At 41.2% G+C, this 22,993-nt stretch overlaps 4 protein-coding genes across 7 annotated transcripts in view; 2 read left to right on the top strand and 2 right to left on the bottom strand.

Annotated features, from left to right (window-relative positions):
• trpv6 (transient receptor potential cation channel, subfamily V, member 6) overlaps positions 1 to 4,790 on the top strand; it is a 7,168-nt gene extending 2,378 nt beyond the window's left edge. Inside the window, exons 6-17 of the mRNA XM_076281049.1 lie at positions 21 to 119; positions 251 to 426; positions 1,065 to 1,211; positions 1,317 to 1,396; positions 1,654 to 1,789; positions 1,887 to 1,973; positions 2,145 to 2,221; positions 2,557 to 2,722; positions 2,919 to 2,985; positions 3,173 to 3,441; positions 4,197 to 4,303; positions 4,507 to 4,790. Of these exons, the coding sequence (XP_076137164.1) occupies positions 21 to 119; positions 251 to 426; positions 1,065 to 1,211; positions 1,317 to 1,396; positions 1,654 to 1,789; positions 1,887 to 1,973; positions 2,145 to 2,221; positions 2,557 to 2,722; positions 2,919 to 2,985; positions 3,173 to 3,441; positions 4,197 to 4,303; positions 4,507 to 4,717 (1,622 nt within the window). The 3' untranslated portion in view covers positions 4,718 to 4,790. The remainder of the gene's footprint in view (positions 1 to 20; positions 120 to 250; positions 427 to 1,064; positions 1,212 to 1,316; positions 1,397 to 1,653; positions 1,790 to 1,886; positions 1,974 to 2,144; positions 2,222 to 2,556; positions 2,723 to 2,918; positions 2,986 to 3,172; positions 3,442 to 4,196; positions 4,304 to 4,506) is intronic.
• A 76-nt stretch (positions 4,791 to 4,866) lies between these two features.
• Positions 4,867 to 9,396, bottom strand: LOC143119504 (galactose-specific lectin nattectin). Of its 2 annotated transcripts, XM_076281050.1 has the most exons (7): positions 9,070 to 9,396; positions 8,781 to 8,903; positions 6,843 to 6,938; positions 6,397 to 6,510; positions 6,015 to 6,166; positions 5,826 to 5,926; positions 4,867 to 5,557 (listed from the first exon to the last, which is right to left on the bottom strand). In XM_076281050.1, exons 1-7 carry the CDS (start codon positions 9,152 to 9,154, stop codon positions 5,431 to 5,433), a joined length of 798 nt encoding a protein of 265 aa, XP_076137165.1. In that variant the 5' UTR covers positions 9,155 to 9,396; the 3' UTR covers positions 4,867 to 5,430. The 2 variants fall into 2 exon arrangements, with proteins under 2 accessions (XP_076137165.1, XP_076137166.1); XM_076281051.1 differs by lacking the exons at positions 8,781 to 8,903; positions 9,070 to 9,396 and adding an exon at positions 7,034 to 7,990.
• A 2,811-nt stretch (positions 9,397 to 12,207) lies between these two features.
• Positions 12,208 to 15,031, bottom strand: LOC143119501 (gamma-aminobutyric acid receptor-associated protein-like 1). Its single transcript, XM_076281048.1, has 5 exons — positions 14,855 to 15,031; positions 13,895 to 13,984; positions 13,689 to 13,767; positions 12,857 to 12,975; positions 12,208 to 12,710 (listed from the first exon to the last, which is right to left on the bottom strand). Exons 2-5 carry the CDS (start codon positions 13,982 to 13,984, stop codon positions 12,645 to 12,647), a joined length of 354 nt encoding a protein of 117 aa, XP_076137163.1. The 5' UTR covers positions 14,855 to 15,031; the 3' UTR covers positions 12,208 to 12,644.
• A 1,331-nt stretch (positions 15,032 to 16,362) lies between these two features.
• Positions 16,363 to 21,457, top strand: u2af2a (U2 small nuclear RNA auxiliary factor 2a). 3 transcript variants are annotated; one of them, XM_076281046.1, is made up of 11 exons: positions 16,363 to 16,871; positions 17,735 to 17,885; positions 18,218 to 18,324; positions 18,468 to 18,619; positions 18,804 to 18,920; positions 19,063 to 19,201; positions 19,305 to 19,381; positions 19,499 to 19,621; positions 20,057 to 20,143; positions 20,330 to 20,627; positions 20,972 to 21,457. In XM_076281046.1, the coding sequence occupies exons 1-11, from the start codon at positions 16,823 to 16,825 to the stop codon at positions 21,094 to 21,096; spliced, it is 1,425 nt and encodes a 474-aa protein (XP_076137161.1). In that variant the 5' UTR covers positions 16,363 to 16,822; the 3' UTR covers positions 21,097 to 21,457. The 3 variants fall into 3 exon arrangements, with proteins under 3 accessions (XP_076137161.1, XP_076137162.1, XP_076137160.1); XM_076281047.1 differs by having other exon boundaries at positions 19,302 to 19,381; positions 20,330 to 20,581; XM_076281045.1 differs by having other exon boundaries at positions 19,302 to 19,381.
• The last annotated feature ends 1,536 nt before the right edge of the window (positions 21,458 to 22,993 follow it).

Genomic DNA, 22,993 nt, shown 5'->3' with positions numbered 1-22,993 from the left:
TAATTTTCCCTCCACTACAGGGGAGCACATTCTGGCTTTTGCCAGTTGTGTTGGAAATGAAGACATCATCAACATGTTAATTAACAACGGTGCAAACATTCGTGCTCAGGATACTCTTGGTACGCACACACCTTCTTTCTTTTCCATTCTTTTCTCCTGCTCTTTAAAAACACATTACTAGTCATGATGCTTTATTACATTTCAAAATGTAGTTATAGGTGATGTTAACCTGACACACTATTTATTTCAGGGAATACCGTATTGCACATCCTGGTCTTGCAGCCCAACAAAACCATTGCCTGTCAGGTGGTGGATCTGCTTTTGTCTCGGGATGCTGAATTTGACCCCACTCTCCCTCTGGACATGGTCCCCAACTACAGAGGGATCACCCCCTTCAAACTGGCTGCCAAGGAAGGCAACATAGTGGTTAGTGGTCCTCTATTAGTGTGAAACAAATGATAACGTTTATAAATCAAGGACAGCTGCACAGTACTTTTTAAAAATGTTTATAAAATATACTGTTGAGTGCTGTCCTTGATTTAAAAATGTTATAGTCATTACCTGAAGGATTCAGCACACAGTCTAACTGAGATATAGTTTTACACTGAGACATTATGAATATTATAACTACTTCTGTAGTTCCTATAGAATATAATAGCCCTAATACTGTATGTTTATGCCATATAATAGCCATGCATATATTTATGAGCGATACTTAAATGTTTATATCTTTTTCTAAAACACACTAATAATCCCTATCAGACCAAAGACGAAAGCTCAGCGAAACACTTCAGCTAGCTGAAACTGACCATTTTCAGTAATGTATCTGTTATCAGTAGGCCTTATGTATTTGGAAACATAATTTAGTAAAAGATGGTCTTACATTTTACTTGGTGTGCAACCCAGAGCACAACACTATATATTAAATATAGGGAGGACAAGAATATTTAAATGTCCATCATGTTTATATCAGTTTTTAGGATGTATAAACCATAGTTTCTGACAAAAAGCTTTTTAATATGGCCTAATGTCTCCTTATTGTGATTCTTTTTTCGACTGGTCAGGCATTTCAGCATCTTGTGAATCGCAGACGGATAGTGCAGTGGAACCTGGGACCACTGACATCTAACTTGTATGACCTGACGGAGATCGACTCCTGGTCGGACGAGCTGTCAGTCCTGGAGCTGATCGTGGGCAGCCAGAAGAGAGAGGTAAGAGTGAGCACCTATCACCGGCCCGCCCTGAGGGACTGTAGATCAGCATGAGGTGTACAGTAGCTGTGCATAGCTGATCCTGTCATGCTCTGTCTCTCTCAGGCCAGAAAGATTTTAGAAGTGACTCCTGTCCAGCAGCTGGTCAGTCTCAAATGGAACCTCTATGGGAAACATTACTTCAGGTAACCAGGATGACCTGGATATCACTACAGAACCTATGAATTCATCTTCAATCAATGGTGTTCTCCTGTATGTTTGGGCTTCAAACTTAGTGACTGAAATGCTGTAACCACAGCTCTCAAAAAGATTCCTGTTTCATTTTGTAATTTGGAAATGGTAGCATGGCTTAGTTTCACTTCTTTTTTCATCTCACTCAGTATCATTTAAATAATGTATGAGTTCCAAGGTTGTTCAGTTTTTGTTGTCATTCTTTTTCAAGGTTGCTGCTGCTGTTCTATCTGCTCTACATAGGAATATTCACACTTTGTTGTGTGCATCGCCCTCTAAAGGACATTCCTGAGAACTACACCCTCCCAGAAAATGACAAAACTATTAAAATACAAAATACCCTTAAGGTAACATTATAATACATTGAGGTAATAAATATAATATTTAATCGAAATTACTGTTTTTTTTAATTTTCATCCATATAATCATCTTTTGTCATATTAGGAGAGTTATGTAACCTACAAAGACCGCCTGCGTTTAGCTGGAGAGATCATCAGTGTTCTGGGAGCACTGGCCATTCTCTTTCTTGAGGTAGGCATGGGTGACTCTCTCAGTTCTCTCTCAGGAATGGAGGGGGGGGAAATGCTAATGTTATCTATGAACAAGCACAGAACAGCATTTCACACAGACCTTCAAGTGAAATGACTGAGTAAACTGGAACTGAGTAAATTATAACATTGGCACATTTGTGAATACTCATAGATTCCAGATATACTAAGAGTTGGAGCTAAGCGCTACTTCGGACAGACTGCACTCGGTGGCCCCTTTCATGTCATTCTGTAAGTTTCCACTGATATGAATATGAAAGACACATTGACTTTAATCAGTGTTACTGTATGTTTCATTTCACTATCTGGGAGCTGTGCAATTATGATGAAATCTTTATTTGAACGATTGCTTTCCCAAAATAGGGATATCCTGAATAGATCACTGTTATTTTAGTGCAATACATTAAAATGCTAAAGAATAAGCTAAGCTATATACAGTGATCACTATTCTTACGTCACACGAGGCGTATAAATATGACAGTATGGCGCTAGATGTGACTGTGTGTGTGTGTGACTGTGTGTGTGTGTGTGTATGTGTATGTGTGTGTGTGTGTTCCCTGCATCAGGATTGCCTACGCCAGCCTGGTGGTGATCCTGTGTGTGCTGAGGGCCACGGAGACGCCGGGCGAGTCCGTGCTCATGGCCATCTGTCTGGTGCTGGGCTGGTCCAACGTCATGTACTTCGCCCGAGGCTTTCAGATGCTGGGGCCCTACGTCATCATAATACAGAAGGTAGACATGCATGAGACACAGGCAGCCAGGCACACACAAAAATTATCCTCTGTGTACCCGTGACCTCTACCCGACCCTCTTGTGGTCATATGGGCCAGGGAATTGTTTGTGTTGTGATAGTGGTGGGGTGGAAGGCACAGTATGTTCGAGAACTAAAAACATCTCAGCACTACCTGTGGTTTTCTGTTCTTTTTAGGTCATATTCGGGGACTTGACCAAGTTCATGTGGCTGAGTTTTATTGTACTCATGGGATTTTCCACAGGTGAGTCATGTTGAATGTTCCATATATTAATATTAACTATACATTAACCAACATTACACACTCTTCAAACACTCCATATCTGCTTGTCTATGCATGACTTTCCAAATTGGCAAGGACCTTTCCTGAGTTACTAAAACAGTAACGCAACATTCCTCTCTGTTGCCCCCCCCCTCCACCCCACCCCCAGCCCTGTGGATGGTGTACATGACCCAGGAGCCGTTATCTCTGCCCGCGTACACCTCCTTCCCCATCACCCTCTTCTCTCTGTTTGAGCTGAGCGTGGGCCTCATCGACCTGCCGGTGGACCATCAGATCCACACGCCGGCCATCGTGCACGTGCTGCACTGCTGTGTCTCTGTGGTCTCCTACCTCCTGCTGCTCAACCTGCTCACCGCCATGATGAGCGACACACAATGGCGTGTGGCCCAGGAGAGGGACGAGCTCTGGAGGACACAGGTGAGGCAGTGGGGGTCAGTGCCAGAGCGCTGGCCAAGCGATGGCCTCTAGCATCTGCTGGATACGCTATGCATAAACACATACATCAGCAAATTCTTTTTTTTTTTTAAGTATATATTTTTGGGGCTTTTATGCCTTTATTGCGGATAGGATAGTGGAGAATGACAGGAAGTGAGAGGGAGAGAGAGTCAGGGTGGGATCCGGAAAGGACCACGGGGCGGGAATCGAACCCCGGGTCGCCGGCGTACAGTGCAGGTGCCCGCGCCAGTTGCGCCACGGCTGGGGCCTACATCAGCAAATTCTGGTCACACTTTACTTGGATAGTCCCCTTTACACTACCAACGGATGCTCAGATTATCAACAAACTATCTGTTGACTCTATTAACTACAATTTAAGGTTAGGGGATAGGGGTTGGGTTTGGTCAATGTTCAGTAATTGTTCAACAGCAATTTTGCATACTGAAGTTGAATCTCAACAGATGATTAAAGGAGAGGGTAAAGGAGAGGGCTCAACACAGCCCTGTGGTACGCTGGTGTTAAGGATGAGGGTTGAGGAGGTAAGGTTATCTGCGGTCAGTTGGTTAGGAAGTCCAGATTCCAGTTACAGAGAAAGGTATTGATGCCCAGTTCACTGAGTTTGGTTTCACACGTTTGATGAGTGCTGAATACTTAATAAGTCACAGGAAGAGAAACATAACCCCTTTGATCCAAGAACTCCAGGTGTTACCTAATGTGTGTGTGTATGTCCTACCCAGGTGGTGGCCACCACCCTGATGCTGGAGAGGAGGCTGCCCCGCTGGCTGTGGCCTCGGCTGGGAGTGTGCGGGCTCCTCTATGGCCTGGGGGAGCGCTGGTACATTAGGTATGCACCTGCTTTCACCGTTGTTCCAAGGCATTGTCCCAGACTTTGTGTCATTGTGGAAAGGTGGCTTAATAATACTGTAATACAATAATACATTTCTCAACAAAATAGACTTGCAGACTTTTGCTAAAGTATTTGGACTCCCTTCATGTGCTCTTGAAAGAGTAAAATAGTGTAAAGCATTTTTATATGTTTTTTTTCAGGGTGGAGGATCGCAATGACCCTTTGGTCCAAAAAATCCGCCGATACATCAATGTCTTTTTGAAGGATGGCGACCAGGTCAGGGATAAAGACGATCCAAACCCAAACAGGAAGTCCCTCAGGGGATGGCAGAAGATACGAGAAAGCACTTTGGGTTTCCACACAGAGAAGGAGGACATCTATTCTGATGGACAGGACATTCAGTTAGTTTGACAGCCAATCAAGAAGAACAATGATAGTATTCTGTGACATATGAAAGACAAATGAAGAAAAATGAAGCAATTATTTCATTCAGCGTTATGTGGATATCAGAGGGAAAGTTGATTTTAGGGCATTTTTCAGAAGTGACCATCCGTGGCACATAGAGCTTGAGTTCTTTATTTAATATATTAAACAAACTACAAACTGTCCAACGACTTCGTAATCTCAGAAGTGGCCATACTGGTCCCATAATGTACTGCAAAGACGGAACTCTGCATGTGATAAAAAAGATATAAAGAGTTATGAAGGACTAACAAGGTTCACAGGAAATGTAGCTGATATAATAAAACTGTTATCAACTTTAAGCAAAAAAAATGCTAAATAAAAATTAAATATAACATTTACTCATCTTTCTATATCACTGAAAACAATTCATAATTGTTATACAATTTGGAAAAATTCCACAGGTTTTTAAGTGCAAAAAGGCTTTCAAAGTGCAAACAAACAATACATTGAAGCTGGTTCTTCAAATAAAGGCATTTTAAAGTACAGTAATTTTATGAATTACACAATCTTCCAGTAAATCTACGATCACATGAAACTTCCATTATCATTATGATTTGTCGGAATATGAAGGTATGATACAGTGTAAGTTAAGATCAGTGGTTATGAAAGAAAGATATGAACTGGTGAATGAGGCTGATGGTGTAGTCAGCAGAAGGACTTCAGCGATCTTTCTGACAGATGTAGTATGTAACAGCTGAGCATTTTGCAGTTGTCCAGCTCTGGGTAGGAACAGCTTCTCCATTCAGATACACGCAGTCTGCTTCTCCAGGCTGCTCTGACCAGTTACTGTCAGAGAGAGGAACACATTTTATAAATCCCTCTAGAATCAACACCCTTCAAGAGAAATGACCTCTACTAGTAAGTCTCCATCATGTCAGAAGTAGAATAGCCAGCTGCACAGATGGACAGCACATGACCATAACACCAAAACTAAGTGATGTTTGCTGCTCAGCAGTCCATAATCCTGACCATACTAGCCTTTACTCACAATCTTTTCACAAAGCACTTGCACTGTTACACAATCATATTAAGTTCCTCTATCAATGATGCTCACCTCTTGCCCAGTGTAGAGTTGTCCACCCAGAGCCATGCCCCAGAGCGGGAGCGGCTCAGGCCAATCCAGTGGAGACTCTTGCTCACCTGAGACAGAAAGTTCTGAAATGGAAAGTATTGGTATTTGGTAAAAGAGTAATGGACGACTTTCAGAATGATACTGTCAGTGGACTGCTGAGCAATAGCAAACCTGGACTCTGTCTTGGTCAGGAACAGCCAGATCACCACCTCTGCGCCGGCACTCGCTTCTGCTCTCAGACCAGGTGAGACGCTCCCGGGAGAGCAGGAAGCAGAAGCCTTCAAACTCAACCCAACCTTTCCCACACTTGTGGCATGTTGAGGCTGAAACAGGAGGCACAGAGGCTGCCATGTTACATAATGCCTCCCCATAGTTTGTTTGGCATACTGCGGTTTGTGGTACATTTTTAAAATCTGACTAACAATGCAGTTTTTCAGGTGATATGAAAAATTAAACATATAGCACTATTCTCTGGATTCGTGATGCTGTGCATCCACCCCAAATATACATCCAAATTACCAAAGTAATTTAGCATGCCATGTTCATAACTCACTGTGAACTTGTCTTTGCGGGTAAATGGACAGGCATCGCTCTAAAGTGCAGACAGAAGACACATCTATATTCTCCCCCTCGTTCAATCTGTCTGGACAGACCGATTGCATCTGCACTGGAATCATAGACAGATGGACAGACAGACAGACAAACAGACAGGCAGATTTTTAAAAATTCAACCGCAAATTGCCTCGTTCTGAGCAACACATCAAAAACACGTCTAACATCACATCAGTCTGTAAAAAAAACAAGTACCAAGAATAGTTGGCTAATAGTGCAACATAACCATGGGTTATGGGTCATTTCCTCAACTGTGGTTCGCGTGTGTGTTGATGTACGTGCATTAGTTCACCTGTGTTAACATGGTCTTATGTTAAAACTTGTATAGCCTTAGCCAGCCAGCCAGCCAGCCTACGTTATGCATCGCAGGAATTATCTGTAACTTACACTTCATTGCGAGCGCAATAATCACAACCAATAGTATCAGACAGATGACAGAGAGAATCGCAGTCACGGCCCGGAACAGGCGAAATCTTGAGAAGTCTGAAAAGAAAGAAAGTTAAGAGTGGCATGTGATCAAGTAATTTCTTCATGAACGCCTGTGCGTGTATAGGATGTGGTTAAATGATGAACCCTACCACTTAAATCTGTCCTCGGCGGTTCCCCAAATTTACTCGACTTTTTTTCCTCTGCATAGTTCCCAAAATTGCAGAATTTTATATACATCGTCGAAATGATTTCTTTAGCCTACGAGATTCGGGTTTGACTTGAGCACCGTCTTGCTTGGTCTTCCGGTGGTACCGGAGAGCTATTTTGGGTAAGTGTGGGGGCGCAGTCCTCGACAGTTTAATTCTGCAACTGCAGAGGGCACGCATTACAGCTCCTATCTCTATAGTAACGTGGTTCTTTCCGTCCCATTTATAATTGATATGCGTATCACAATACTTTCCTTGTCTGTTTTCTATTCTGGAGCGCACCAAATCTGGCACACCACGGACCAGAAAAACCATAACGTCAAACAAGGACAACCCCACGATGTGTTGGTTCAGCCCGGGCATTTTGTTATTCTATCGCTCCTGTAAACAAGGCCTCCAGAGCCTCAGGTGGCCTTGCAGTTTTCCGGACAGTCCTCTAAAATCTTCTAGGTCGGGATTGTCTCACATGCTATAATTTTCAGGGACAGAGACCGATTTGCTTTTGTTTGAATAGACTAAATTGGTTAAAAAGAAATGCTTTTTACATAACATAAGGGATAAACATGTGCAAAGTCCTGATTTTGAAATTAGACAGGCCTACTAATGGGACAACCCACTGAATGAGAGATCAGCTGCACAAGAAACACCATAGCCCACAGTTTTTTTTTCTCCACCGGCACCGAAATTCATATTTTGCAAATATGTAATAGTTAGAATGATACATTGCAAGTACTAAATGATGCCCTTTAAAATTTAGTGTAGGATTTGGGAACCATTCACTTAATTGCTGAGTCTGACACATTATAGCCTAGTTAACATCAGAGGCTTCTCAAATCTCATTTGAGGTTAATAATGGGTCTGGGGACCCCTCATTCACTTCTAATTTCCAGAAGTGGAACCAGCAATGAGATAACGTAACCAGCAATGGGTTGGTGCATTAAAACCTTAGCCAGTGTTTTCAGAAGTACAGTATAAAAAAATCTTCCTTGTAAATTAAGATTTTAAATTCAGCACTTAATTCCAAAGAATATACACATCCATATACAGTTATGTAACACTGACACCATCAGCGCAGCTTGGTTGAGTTAAACAGATTGACCACCTTCTGTCTATTTTACTCTTGCTGTGTCTCTCTATTCCTCTTTCTGTACCTTTCATTTCTCTGTTGTGGACTGTGTCTACCCATAATTGTTCATTCACTATTTGTTTTTCTGCAAGGTGTTTAGATCCACTACATAGTTGTTGCATGTACCCCGTAGTTGTTGCATGAAAGCCACTGAAGCACTGTTTTCAATCCCAAGAATAAACATATCTTCAGCATTAAAATCAACGCAAGACACTCCATGCAGATGCCTAGCAAACTAATGCCACATAATTACTTTTCAAAACACAAAAGTCAAAGAAATCCATCTTTAAGAGGGTGAATGATTACAAATCTCTTACAGATCAAATACTGAATTACAAATCTACAAGAATGAAGCAAGAGAGTGTTGATGGAAGCCGACTGAAATCCATTTCTGTACAAATGTAATTTTATGGCCTACTCATGCAGCTGTGCAAGTAGTGCTTTGTGTTTAGTTCAGCATTGTAGTCGGACTGTACATTTCTCCTTATGCCAGTAGAACAGTGACCATGACAAAAAAAAAAGATATTTGTCAAATTCGTACAGTGTGGAATTGAATGTGCATACTTGTTATGTGTTTCTGAGGCTGTTTTGCCAGGGTTGCCGTCTCATAGACATCCTCAGATGGATTCTGAAGTTTGGAGTAAACATTGGTTTCATCCTCATCCCCTCCCTCTGCTGCCTCTATAACTGCAGAGCAGTGCAGACAAATTGACAGGAAATGAGTTAGTAATCCCATGGATATGTTGTTATAGTGGTGCAGAGTGCAGACATAGGTCTAGTCTTTCAAACATGTATGGAACTGTGAAAACATCACATAGATTACTGTAAATATAATAACACACTGTAGGCCTACCATCCGTCTCTGGGATCTCTGCACTTTCCTCCACGTCTTTATCATCAGGTTTACGGTCAGCGCTGGTCAGCTCCTCCATCTCCATGATTTTGCTGTTTGTTCTCCCTCTCTTTCTGTTTCTGTTTACCAGTTAGTGTCGAGGACCAGTGTCCAGCCAAGCGTGCTGCTATAATTAGTGTCAATAGCTTGAAACCAAATAACGAAAAGCTGTCCAAAGCTGTCAGGTGAGTGTAACTATAATAACTAGATTTGAGAAAGCCACTGTTTTCAATCCCAAGAATAAACTATTATCCTCAGCATTAAAATCAACGCAAGACACTCCATGCAGATGCCTAGCAAACTAATCAAACTTCCTCAAAATCTTCAGATGTAGCCTACTATCTCCACTTCCCTCTGTAGCACCCTGTCATAAGTTTGCAAAGTCTGACAGGTACTTTCACCATTAAAAATATCCATGCATCCAGGAATCTTTAGTTGGAAATAACTGAGGGTATTACCAATATTACATTAATAATTTCCAATATCAGTTTAGTTGTTATCATAAAATAGCAGTATTGCATGGCTTTATCATGAAAAGAAATGAAAACACATAAACTCACAGAAAATCACAAAACACATAAACTTGTCTTAACCTTAATTGTTTTATCACTAAGACCTATATCACAAATGTTTCTCTTTATCTTTCTCTTAGCTTAGACCAGGGCTATTCAAGTTCATTACCATGTGGGCCAGACAAGAAAACCACTGGGTCTTCGCAGGCCACCCAAAATACGGTGTTGCTAAAAAAGTTGCTTTTGTTTTGAATCTATGATCTTGTCAAAAAAGAAAGGCATTAATAAAGATTAACAAATAAACAAAACAAATTTCCTCCTGTTCATCGCACACCTGACATGTCTCTATTCTATACGGTCTTGCATGCAAGCAGATTCCTTCAAATGCGCCGCTCGCTGACTATCAAAATACTGATGCGCTGTTTGAAGCTGCGCTGCTTGCTGTTAAAGGAAATGACAGATGTCATTCTCATTGGTTTAAATGATGTTACGCCTAAAAAACACCATTGATAATGACTAATTAAGAATTATAGGAACGCCTTGTTGCACCATCCGCCCGACGTTTGATAACAAAACCACTCCCAATGTGGACTGGATAACCCACTAAATTTAATTAAGCTATTCGCTAGTGACCATGCATTTTAGATCGCTAAAATAGGGGCCATAGAGTAGGATCTGGATAGTCTGAGGATAGAAACTCCTTAATCTTTCTGTTTAAGTGATGTGGCTAGAGGTGTCCACCTGACCTCAGCGATCTGAACAGTGCATTGTCAGGGAATGAAATGTCTTTGAGAATAGTTTGGACCCTTATTCACACTCTTTCTGGTGTAGATGCCCTGCAGGGCAGTGAGAGGCACTCGGATGGCATGTTCAGCAGAACGTACTGCCCTCTGCAGGGCACTGCAATCCTGAGCTGTGCAATGTCCATACCAGGTGATGATGCTACCTGTCAGAATGCTCTTCACAGATGAAAAGGGCATTGGATGTTGACAGTCCATATTAGGTCCTCAGTACTGTATGGGGCAATTCCACGGAAAATTTACTTTTTGTCACATCCATAACGCCAGTGAAATGCCTTGGCATTTGTATGATGTGAATGATAACATTAATTTTTTGTGCATTTTTTCTCATGTACATTCTTCAGCCAAAAATAGCAAATGCTCAGATTTCATGTAATCATTCACATCATACCATACCATCACATTTTATTGGCTTTATGGATGTTACAAAAAACTTAATTTTCCATGGAATTGCCCTATACACATTTTTTATACACATACATTTTTTTTCAAACCGAGTATGAGTACCGGTACTTACATTTACTTGCCGATACCAAGTAGCCTACCGATATACCGATATTTCTACCACAAAATAACAAGCATAAAATTACAATGAATTTTCTTCTCTGCTCTTGTTACAATAAGCCTAAAATACATATAAATTGTAATGAGTATCAAATAAAATATATAATCAGGTTATTTCAAACCAAAAATAAGCCTCCACACTGGCACCGTCTCCATATCTTAATTAAACAAACATTGAATATTTTGCACTGTGTGTATGTGTGTAAGTTGGGGGGGGGGGGGTATAATGGTGTGTGTGTGTATGGGGGGGTGTAATGGGTTGTGTGGGGGGGGCTATACCTGTGTGTAAGTGTGTGTGGGGGGGGTGTATGTAATGGTATGTGTGTGGGGGGGTATGGGTGTGTGTGTGTGGGGGGGTGGCTGTGTGTGTGTGTGTGTGAGTGAGTGAGTACTGTGTGAGTGTCATCATAACTGGCAACCCTTCACTCAACACCACCATCTTCAAGCTGATATACAGTCACTAAATGTACATACACATACAAATTTGTTTATTTTAATGGCCCGCCATGGACAGAATTTCACAAAACTTGGCATGCCCCCAGAGGCTTTTAGCGTGACCATACACATCACATTTGGGACTGTACAGAACATCTCAGCCAAAGATATAGAAAGAATTCTGTGACTTTACCATATCAGTAACAGAGTTACACATTTTAACCTGAGAATATATCCTATACTGGCATGAAACATTTAAAATGAAATATACTAAATCAAGTGTCCTATGGCCATTTCTTTTGGAAATTATTTTATATTTTTGATATAGAATAAGAAAAAAGTTGGCAATATCTTTCACAATTACTTTCAGATAAATGAGCTTTTCAAGAGCACAAATCTATTCTGCCTGACACTCCACTTTGATCTAAGGCACAGAAACAAACTTTAACCGGTTTTGTAAACTTTGAGTGATTGGTAATCATACCAGATGTAGAGATGCTTAAAATTTTATTTTTTACCCTAGATGTTAATTTGCGTGTGATCTTCCCCAGTAGCTAATATGATGGGGAAACAGTGTAATTAAGTGGTATTGGTAGAGGTGAGTTTTTACGAGTACGACTAAATAGGCCCAGTATCGGCCTGATCCCTGATGCGAGTATCGGTATCGGGCCACACCACATTCAAAGCTTGTGACCCTATTCAAACTAGTTTCAGCACAGACACACACAAATTCACATTGTCTTTACACATCACACTGATGCAAAATAATCAATTCATGGTTTCAGCCATCACTGTTTTAAAGATTTTATTTTGCACAAAAAAGTTCTTGATATTACTTTACAAAAAATACTATTTGCATTAAATACAGGTGATTCACCCACAAGAGAGAAAGATGAACTGGCCTCTCTCTCCAAACTTAATACTTCTCCACACTCTTACTTTCCGTCCTTGATCGTTCAAATTTTCATTGCTCCGCCACCCTCAAAATTAAAAATTTCAAATTATATTTCTGACATGGATCATGAATATTATGTATAACTCCAAAATACTGACTCAAACAAATGCCCACCCAGCCCCTCACCCTTTAGCTATCCCTAAGCCCTTTGCTCATCATACGTATCTTATATGGGATTATAGTGGTAACACATTAGGAATTTTAGTCTGTCTCCCTCTTCTCTTTCTTTACCATCCATTTGCAACCTTTCTCCATCATTCATAACCAGATTCAGGCACCATATACACTTTCATTGCTGTATGTCATGTACAAGAAAAGGTCCTCATCATGATGCTCCTGCAGCCATAGAGAAGGAGGATTTAGTATTTGCTTTACATGCAACACATCAAGCAAATATGTGAAACATTCTATGTGAATTTAATTTAACCCATTCCATTCGGTTGGTAGTAGAGTAATTGGTTTGATTAGGGCGATGTTCTTACCTCATAGACTGCAGAGAGGGGCATGCTGGATGGGGGTAGGGAGTTCTTGACAAAAAAGAAAAGAGCCTCCTCGGGCCTCATAGACACTCGCTGTCTAATCAGGAAACACAGCTGACCCACTGCAAGACATTTAATAAGACATTCAATAAGAGGAAGTATTAAGTGTTATGACAAACTAAAAAGATGTTGGCAATGGAATTAAGGGTCACGCGTGTAAAAAGGGAAGTAATTGCAAATGGTCAGACATAAACATCATCCAGTTTCATTTTCTTATAAAAGGAATATTTAATCATTTAATAGTTAAATATTTATTTTATAAGACAATTAAACAATTATTGAGAAGTCTAAAGGGCTGGATTTCCCCATCTGCACCATGTGATATGCACAGTAGGTCACAATACATTATATCACAATGCTATTTAAAGTAATTTACGTCCAATTTTAACACTTTCATCAAGGTCCTAAATTAAACAATTAAATATATCTATAAAAAAAATACATTACACAATTAATTAAACACATCTTTAAAATAACACTTTCATCAAGGTCCTAAATCAAACAATTACATACATCTTTAAAATGCATAAGAAAAAGAGACATTCTGTGTGTTTGCAACTTTGTGGTTACTGTTATACATACAACTGTTACTACTGTTGCCATCTACAGGAGCTGCATAGGTATTACAATAATGATTAACGGTCAACAGAAACCCACATCAAAAAATACTGCTTTCGTAAATATCTTTATGAACAACTAGACTGATATGATGGGAAGTCATTTAGAAGTCATTGAGAAGGGCTGAACAGTGGAGTACAAAACATGTCTGACTTACCTGTAAGATCTGAGGGAACTAGGTACTTCTTTTTGTCCAGTTCTGGAGCTCGTGACCTAGCAGCCCTCTCCACAATAATCTGATCAGAATGAAAAGAAAGAAGTTTGCTCTGTAAGATATGTTGCTTGCACAATAAACAATGGAAATGACAAATCACAGCCTCATCACATTACACTATGACACTGCATAACTGGAAGTGACCTTACAGGTATTTTATCGGGGTGTTTAGCTCGGACACGCTCCCCCTCTGCTTTCCTCACTTCCGGAGGGACAGTTCGCTGATACTGACTGGTCATCTAAAGGGGAGAGACGGGGGAATCATCTCACATCTTCCACAAGTTACTGACATCATTTATAAGTGTGCAACTACAATATGGTCATGCGTAGTATGATTTGTCATTTAACCTGACGACCAAGAGCATGTTCCAGAAATCTTCAGACAAGTTCACAATAAACAGACTGAATACAGAGAATCACTAGCACCAAATACATGTTATTTTCCTCAATAACTGGATGTCAGTGAATTACACCGTTTGGCCTTCATTGACATAACTTCAGACAGAATACCATAACTTATGCAATGTGCTATATCAGTTATATAATATTAACAAAGGTAAGTCCACCCTTTACAAAAATAAATAAATAGAGAGAAATGAGAAAGCCAATGCTGAGTAGGCCTACTAACTCAGACACTATGCAATATGATTTCAGCAGTGCAGACTAGAACATCATAGTAAATGACCAAAGTGGAAAACCACTCATAATAAACATCTGTTTGCTATCGTTGCCTCCCCAGTAAAACAGACCCTGACGCGGTTTTGTTAGGCTCGACGTTTATCATTAATTTCCATCAGTAGGCTAACGTTACCTCAGCGCTAAGACCATTACGCTATCTGTAACCTTAAAATCATTCACATGACAACGATAGTAACGTTATACCCTCTCTAGTTTAGTCGACAACTGATAGGCAAGACTGACCTACCCCACTACGTCGTCGGAAACAAGCGATTAACGTTAGCTAACCCAGTGATACACATACCTTAATACCCTACTTGCTAGCTGGGAGGCTAAGTGAACTAGTGCTGTGCTGTGCTGTGCTACCCTACATCTATCTATCTATCTAGAGGGCTAGAAGAAGAAGCTATGCCAATAACGATAAACCTCACCTTAAAAACACTGGCAGCTGAATATCAGACCCTGTAAACGGGACACAAACCAGTCCTTTCTGAAGCACAACAAGACCACACTAAAACGTGGAGCTAATTGCAGATACAAGGCAAATTATCCTCAGATTTCCCGTGAAGAAGTCTATTTTAAAATGTCGACTGATCCACTTCTCTCGGTGAAACAACAACAAACTTTAACCCGCCCATTGCATTGAAATGTGACCAATAGGAGACGTACACACAGACAGACGTTACATCCATCCATTCAGTGGCGGACGAAGGTTGGGTTTCTAGTCTGTTGACAATATTTCCATTGGGTTAAACCACTAACGATCCGCCTCTGGTTGAGATGAATGACAGCACACTATACAAATAGCATACAACCAAACTAGGCCAAAATGCAAATTAAGACGTGCCCTACGTGTCATGCTACAGGGCAGAACTGAATGTGTCTTTGCTTTCTAGTGGAGAACTTGCGAAATCGGTTCAGATTCTCTTCTTTCCGACTGTTTTCCCAGACAAATTGAAAACAATAAATTAGTTATTGCTAATTCCAGTGATAGATTTCATTAGAAGCTGTTTTTAAGGCCTAGTCTACGCCACTTCAGACGTAGATTGCCCCGTTAAACAGAATGTATGTAGGCTATTGTTTTCATTTACTATACACAGTCTGAGAGTAGGCCTATATTATAGCGTTAAAAATATGGAAATTGTAGAATAATATGGTTTCAGAGCATAATGCTATTCTTGAAAAACAACGAGAGTAGGCTATTGCACAACAGTCTGTGGATAACCAACTATACTATTGTTGACTGTCTGAACAACGATATAGTCATCAAAATATAAAGTTCAAATATAGATAGATTAGGCTAATATATATATATATATATATATATATAGGGGTAATTCAATGTGCTTCACAAAAAAGTGAAGGATTGTACAACCCTGCAAATCATGTTCACCCTATATGATATTGAGTTCAAAGACAGCATATAATTGAGACAGAGAGAGAGAGAGAGAGAGAGAGAGAGAGAGAACATTGACAGAGAGAGTGTTATTTTTTTGTAATGCAGTGTTTATTGAGTCTTAATAGTGTTTTTAATTTCATGATGGACCCAATGTGATAGGTCTGGACAGCAGATCATCCATTTTAGCACCTGGGCTATGGAACCATCATGTGTTACTGTTGTAATATGTACAGACTACAGTTTGCCATTGTTCTCCTGAAATATTCAAGTTCTTAGGCTACATGAGAAAGGCCTGGACTGGATGGCAGTATGTTGCTCAAAACCATACACTCCGCATGAGTTATTTTGCACCTTGATATCCTTACATCTCAACATAGGCTCTACTCATCGTCAAACATCACTATCATAATATCCTGACCTGACCAAATGGCATCTTTTAAGGTCAGTGAACCTGACATAGTAGCCTATTCCAGAGCCGCTCTGGCCTATTCTGTAAGACCTTTACTGTGGAAAATGTCCCCCGGAAGTTGTTACTTCAGCTACCGGGCCAAAAGAACGAAAGGACCGTATTATTAGACCGTGCTCTTATTTCCAGGTGGAATTGAAATAAAAGAAATAATATAGTTATACTCAATCTGGTTCATAGTCTTTATACCGAATTTTGTCGATTGTTAGATCACCATTCATTCCAGTTCTTGGAAACTCATTATTTCAACGGTAACACGTTTTCTAGAAAGCTCTTCATGTGGTAGTTGGCTAAGTAGCTAATTAGCCTATCAAATCTTGCAGGCACTTTGATGGGTTCAGTGCATGCAGTGACGCCGATTTCCCGCAAATAGGATAGCTGTTATTATTTGTATAAGGATATTATAACGTACGCTGTGAATTTAGTTGTCAGCTGAAAGTGTGCGTAGCAGCCCGAACAGTAAATTAACGTTATCGATACCCAGCTCACCACTCCTCCATCTGAGGTTAGCTAGCATCGTGGAGTACCAGGAACATGTCGGATTTTGATGAATTCGAGAGGCAGTTGACAGAAAACAAACAAGGTGAGGCGAATCTCCCTCTCTCTAAAAGGAAGGCTTATTTGTCATACAGCATTAACTACATGGTTAGACTATCAAGACTGTTTGCAGGGAAATATAATATACGCTAGCTATTGACTGCTAGCTTATTGTCTTCTCTATTTTAGTACGTTCAGAAGTTGCTTTTTATTCTGTCGAGTTGCCTAATTTTACGTGATTGCGTCACATGTATTATGTTGCAGTGCTTTCAAAATACATTTAGCATTGTTATGGTCTTTGTTAAATGTAAAAGTTGTGTCTGCAACTTGCAGTGTTGCTTCTCCTTGCTGCGAATAAAGCTAATAACGTTAGATGTTGGTCGTCATTACCTTTGTCACACGCGCGCCGTTACAAGGCTCGCGGACACAAATCCTGTTGGCTGTCAAATATGTTTTGTCTTGCAAATAGGCAGTGTAAGAAAAAGAAGGCATCGTGTTATATTTTAACTCCAAGAAATTGAGTACAGTCAAAAGTCCACTTCATGTGTTGTTATTTTGGAGGTGGTAGACCAACTGCACGTTCAAGTCATTTTGAGATATCTAGAGATTAGATATAGAATGAATATTTAACAACAACCAACACTGTTATCCGTAATTAGGAGACAGTTTCCTGTTAATGGATCCATTCAGTGTATCAGTGTTTACAAATGTTCACCCAATAGGTAGGCTATATGTCAAGATCAGAGATGATGACATCAATATGATGGGAAGTTGAGTCTTGGTTGTCTACACTGGGTAGGTTGCCATCCGTAACGTTAATTGTCATATCATGATGTAGTGCACACTGCTTGATGGTTATGGCTGAAGTCTGCGTGCCTTTAACACTGTCAAAAATTTAACGTTCATTAGCAGACCGGGACAAGGAGAATAAACACCATGGGCGCAGCCGTTCGCGAAGTAGAAGCCGGGAGAGAAAACGGAGAAGCAGAGATCGGGACAGAGACCGGAGGACAAGCAGAGACCGACACGGAGACAGCAAAGATCGCAGACAGAGACGCAGGTACCTTTCAAAGATATTGCCTTTTAATTTCAACTGGCTTTAAGAGTTAGGACCCTTGACTCAAGAATATTTTTGATTGGGAATTTAGATGTGATATATTGGAAGTTTTTTTCTGCTTCCTGTCAAAACGCCTCCAGCCAGATATCTCTACTGATTGATGGAAATGTTGTATATGTACATCACAATCTGTCGCTGAAAAACTGCCTGTTAATGAAAAACTTCCCAATGTTGTCCATCTCCATAATAAATTAGGCAAACATGGTTTATATCTTGGTACAATGTGCATTTCATATTTAATCATTGTATACTGACTGTCTCAAACTCAATTGCAGTCGTTCGCCACACCGTGAACCAAAAAAGAAGAAAATCAAGAAGTACTGGGATGTGCCACCTCCTGGCTTTGAACACATCACCCCCATGCAATACAAAGCCATGCAGGGTCAGTTCATCTCCACTGTGTCATAAACTTGATAAAACAGGCATTTGCCAGGAAGTGATTTTCTGCCGAGGCTTCCATTTCAATAAACGCTCATTTAGATGAGGCTCTGACATTCAGACTGTGCTCTGTTTTCTGACACTCAGCTGCTGGTCAGATTCCGGCCACTGCCCTGCTTCCCACCATGACCCCTGATGGCCTGGCAGTCACCCCCACCCCTGTGCCCGTGGTGGGCAGCCAGATGACCCGACAAGCTCGTAGACTGTATGTTGGCAACATCCCGTTTGGCATCACTGAGGTGAGTTTTGGATGTGGAGCGGAAGGTTCTATCCGAGTCATAGTATGAAGTCAGATTTCATTCGGGAATCGGGATGAGTAAAATATTTCTTATTTTTAAAGTCTGTATTTGTAGCTCTTACTGTTCTGCAGTGATTTGAAGATTCTGGGTTCTTCATGAAGTTTGTATGTCTGTCTGTCTGCAGGAGTCCATGATGGACTTCTTCAATGCTCAGATGAGATTGGGTGGACTGACTCAGGCACCAGGCAACCCCGTCCTTGCAGTGCAGATCAACCAGGATAAGAACTTTGCCTTTCTGGAGGTCAGTCTTACAACTTGCCATCTCTCTATATCTGACTCTTGCTGAAGAGCGGAAGCGGTCAACTGGAATGTGTGTGTTTTTGTGGCTGTGATTCTCAGAATGCACTCTGGACTAATATTGTCCTTCCCATGCCTGTTTGTAGTTCCGTTCGGTTGACGAGACGACTCAGGCCATGGCCTTTGACGGGATCATCTTCCAGGGCCAGAGCCTGAAGATCCGCCGGCCGCACGACTACCAGCCGCTGCCAGGCATGAGTGAAAACCCCAGCGTCTATGTACCAGGTAGCTTACTTTCCATTGTCCAGCCTACACTGTTTTTGTAATTGTGACACGAGGGGGATCGGGTGTTTGTGCCATAATTAAAACTTATATTTTCCTCAAGGAGTGGTGTCCACGGTCGTGCCAGACTCGGCTCACAAACTCTTTATTGGCGGCCTTCCTAATTATCTCAACGATGATCAGGTCAGTGTTGTGTCCATAGTTTGAATTTTCAAGGTTTTCGTCCCATATTAACACTAAGACTATGCAAACAGTGCCCTGTTCAGATCTTTATGAATGTATTGCCAATCCATTTCACAGGTGAAAGAGTTGTTGACCTCGTTTGGACCTTTGAAAGCCTTTAACCTGGTGAAGGACAGTGCCACTGGCCTCTCGAAAGGCTACGCCTTTTGTGAATATGTTGATGTGAACGTCAGTGATCAGGTGATTACAGATTGCCCTCCATCTCAGACTTGAACATATGCTGATATAGATGTATGGGCTTTAATTTGCACCACACACACGTCTTATCTGCGTATAGTTTAGATTGCTTTAGATTTTGTATGTCATCTTAATTGGCAAAAAATTCAAACAGTGTTATCAAGATGTTAAAAACCATGATGCAGATGATTCTAATTGCTAATTTTGGAGCTGTGAATGATATGGTCATTGGGTCAGACTGGGTTTTCTCAGATCTCAAGCTCTGCAGTTCATTTCAGTTCAAATGGATGTTGGTGGGGTAGGACACTGAAGGGCACTCTTTTATGGAACTTGTGACAGTTTGTCAGGCCACTAATGAGCCTAAGCTGTAGGCAAAGCCAATCGGCTGATTGACACTTGCATTAACCTGTCCCGGTCTGATGCTGCTCTCTTTCTTAGGCCATCGCGGGGCTGAATGGCATGCAGCTGGGTGATAAGAAGCTCCTGGTGCAGAGAGCCAGCGTGGGCTCCAAGAATGCCACTCTGGTGAGTGTCAGAGGGAGTCAGCGAGCGAGAATTTGGCCTTTCAAAAGATGCCTGTCTGTTAAGACATGAAAGATGCCAGTATGTGTTCAGACTCTGCTGAATGAATCTCATTTTGTGTCTCTGTGTGTTTCTCTTCACTTTGACTCCACCCCCGTCCCCCACCCCCACCCCATTGGTCCTCTGCAGACGAGTATAAACCAGACGCCGGTGACGCTGCAGGTCCCTGGCCTGATGAACAGCTCCATGAACCAGATGGGTGGCATCCCCACGGAGATTCTGTGCCTGATGAACATGGTGGTGCCCGAGGAGCTCCTGGACGACGACGAGTACGAGGAGATCGTGGAGGACGTGCGGGAGGAGTGCGGCAAGTACGGCCAGGTGAAAAGCATCGAGATCCCCAGACCTGTGGACGGAGTGGAAGTGCCGGGCACTGGCAAGGTAAACTCAACTGGGATGCTCTGGCTTCAAATAAAGACCCAGTCAGGTACAGGCAATGTTGGTCTCCCAACACATCCACTGCATAGCACCGCAGCCGCAGACACACAGGCACACATAAGCCCATAGCGATCAGCAGCGATCAGCAAAGCACATATGTGCACGCATGCTGATCATGTATATTGAAACCGTGCTGGATGCAAAGGCACGTTACAGCTGAGCAAGGGTATGACGATGTATTAAATTATACAGTAATGGTTGTTGCTTGTTGTCATATTGTTGTTATATTAGCCATGTTAACCGTAATGCTTTGCAAATTCACATATCCCAACATTGTACACATGCACCTGAATGGTTTTGTTGATTATATTATGTGGTTGTTTTTTCCTCCAGATTTTTGTAGAGTTCATGTCTGTCTACGACTCCCAGAAGGCCATGCAAGGGCTTACAGGAAGGAAGTTTGCCAACAGGGTGGTGGTGACCAAATACTGCGACCCCGACGCCTATCATCGTCGTGACTTTTGGTAGGGGTGCGGGGAGGAGAGCACGTTGATGGAGAGGGAGGTGAGAGCGGGGTGACCAGTACTCAGTTGGCTTTGTCTATATGGAGGAATTTCTGAAGAAGAGGGCAAAGGAAGCGGGAGGGCAAAACCGGTTTTATCAGGAAAAACAAGCTATGGGGAGAGCTATCAGATAGAATAGATGGAATAGTGTGCTATGTGATCATTTCATCAGTGAGCAAGAATGTGTAATATGAATTACTGTGTTCTTCTGTTCTGCCTCTTGTTTGAAATCTAGATGTTGTTAAACTATTGAATTGAGGTCAAATGGGTACTGGGGGACCTTTTATATGAATTAAATTTAAAGATTTCATCACAATTCTTCTTTTTAGAGTCTTTTTTCTGTCTGTCTGTTCATATTTTTTTATCCCTCCATCTTTACCCTTGTCTTTCGTCCTCCTCAGTCTTTTTAGTGTCCAGAATTGGCCTTCTTCATCTAACCAAATTTGTAAACGGCAAAACAAAAGTTGAACTGAAATCATCCTATTTTATACATACTGTATATCTCAATGTTGACTGCTGTTTTTTTAAACTGTCTCAAATTGTATGTATCACAAATAACATACTGCATTGATGTTTGAGGACCAGTAGAACAATTTGACTTAATAAACTTGATGCATTTGAAGATTTCTTTTCAGACATTTTCGTTCCATCACAGTTATCCATTCCTATTTATTTTACCCTCAAACCATTTCCCCTTTCCAGAATGCTCCTATGTTGCATCAGAACATGTTCATTGTGTAATTCAATCAGGCCAAATGAATGATCATGGTTGCTGAAACTGATAAATATGTTCAAATGTGTTGCCTTGCAGTTGTCCCCCATGTTAATACTTTTGAATAACCTACTTCTGTATAGTTAAAATAGATCGTTTATTTTCCACTATCATTTTCAACTAAAGCTGTGAGTTCATCTGTTTCCTACCACAGTGTCTCCAAGACATTACATTTGGGTGAGTCCTGAGCACCAGCCACACAAGGGAACATGGCTGCTTGTAGTAAAGATTCAAGAGGAGACATTTGCCAATTGCATGTTTTGGTATTTGCTTTTTACCTTGAGGCACAATAGTTAAGAATATTCATAAATCGTGTGTGTGTGGTCAGTGACCCTCATAAAGTTATTCTTAATGAATTCTAATTTCATAGCAGGTAAAGGATTGTTATGCATCTCTCGTCATTGACATCGATTCAAAGAAACGTGTGTAGCATATTTGATGGTGCATACTCTCTGACAGCTGAACATTATGTTCCCCATCCAGTAGATCAGCTACCAACTCATGACCAGATCAAACATGATTGGTTGGCTCCTCATTATGAGCCACTATACCCATAATGAATGACCCCACTGTTGGACACCCTTTAACTCATTTAAAAACATTGCTGTCCCATTGTTGATCCTTTATTACAGGACCATGATGTCAGGGCTAAAGCAGAGTCATAATAGTCCATGACAGAAGATGCCCAGTAGATGGCGCCCTTATTATCCTGCAGGTGCAATAATCATGAACTGTTTTCACATATGAACTCCACACAATGTAAGGAGAATCAGGCCCTGACATTTTCGTTTTCACAACTGTAGTAACGGTCACAACCATAGTCTGGTGCTCTTGTGGCCCTTCAGTTTCCTTCCTTATTTAATCTAAAACTTGCCATTTCATCTTCCTGTTTGCCTCTCAATTTCTTTGCTTCTCATTCCTTTGTTTCGTTTTCTTTGATCTTCAGTCCAGTGGAAGCAGCCATAAACTTGTCATACTGTAACAACTAGGACTCTTGTCATTCCTGGAGCCCCATGCACTCCTCTGGGGATCTGGCTTTTCAGACAAAGTCAGGCGACACACTTGTGCCGGCTCAGCCTG

This window comes from Alosa pseudoharengus, unplaced genomic scaffold, assembly GCF_046254945.1.
Source record: "Alosa pseudoharengus isolate Yale_2024_CS ecotype anadromous, Long Island Sound unplaced genomic scaffold, YU_APseudo_1.1 YU_APseudo_1.1_scf_12, whole genome shotgun sequence".
NCBI classification, from domain to species: Eukaryota; Metazoa; Chordata; class Actinopteri; order Clupeiformes; family Clupeidae; genus Alosa; species Alosa pseudoharengus.
The sequence above is the reverse complement of the archived record's forward strand: the minus strand, read 5'-3'. Positions and strand labels throughout refer to the sequence as shown.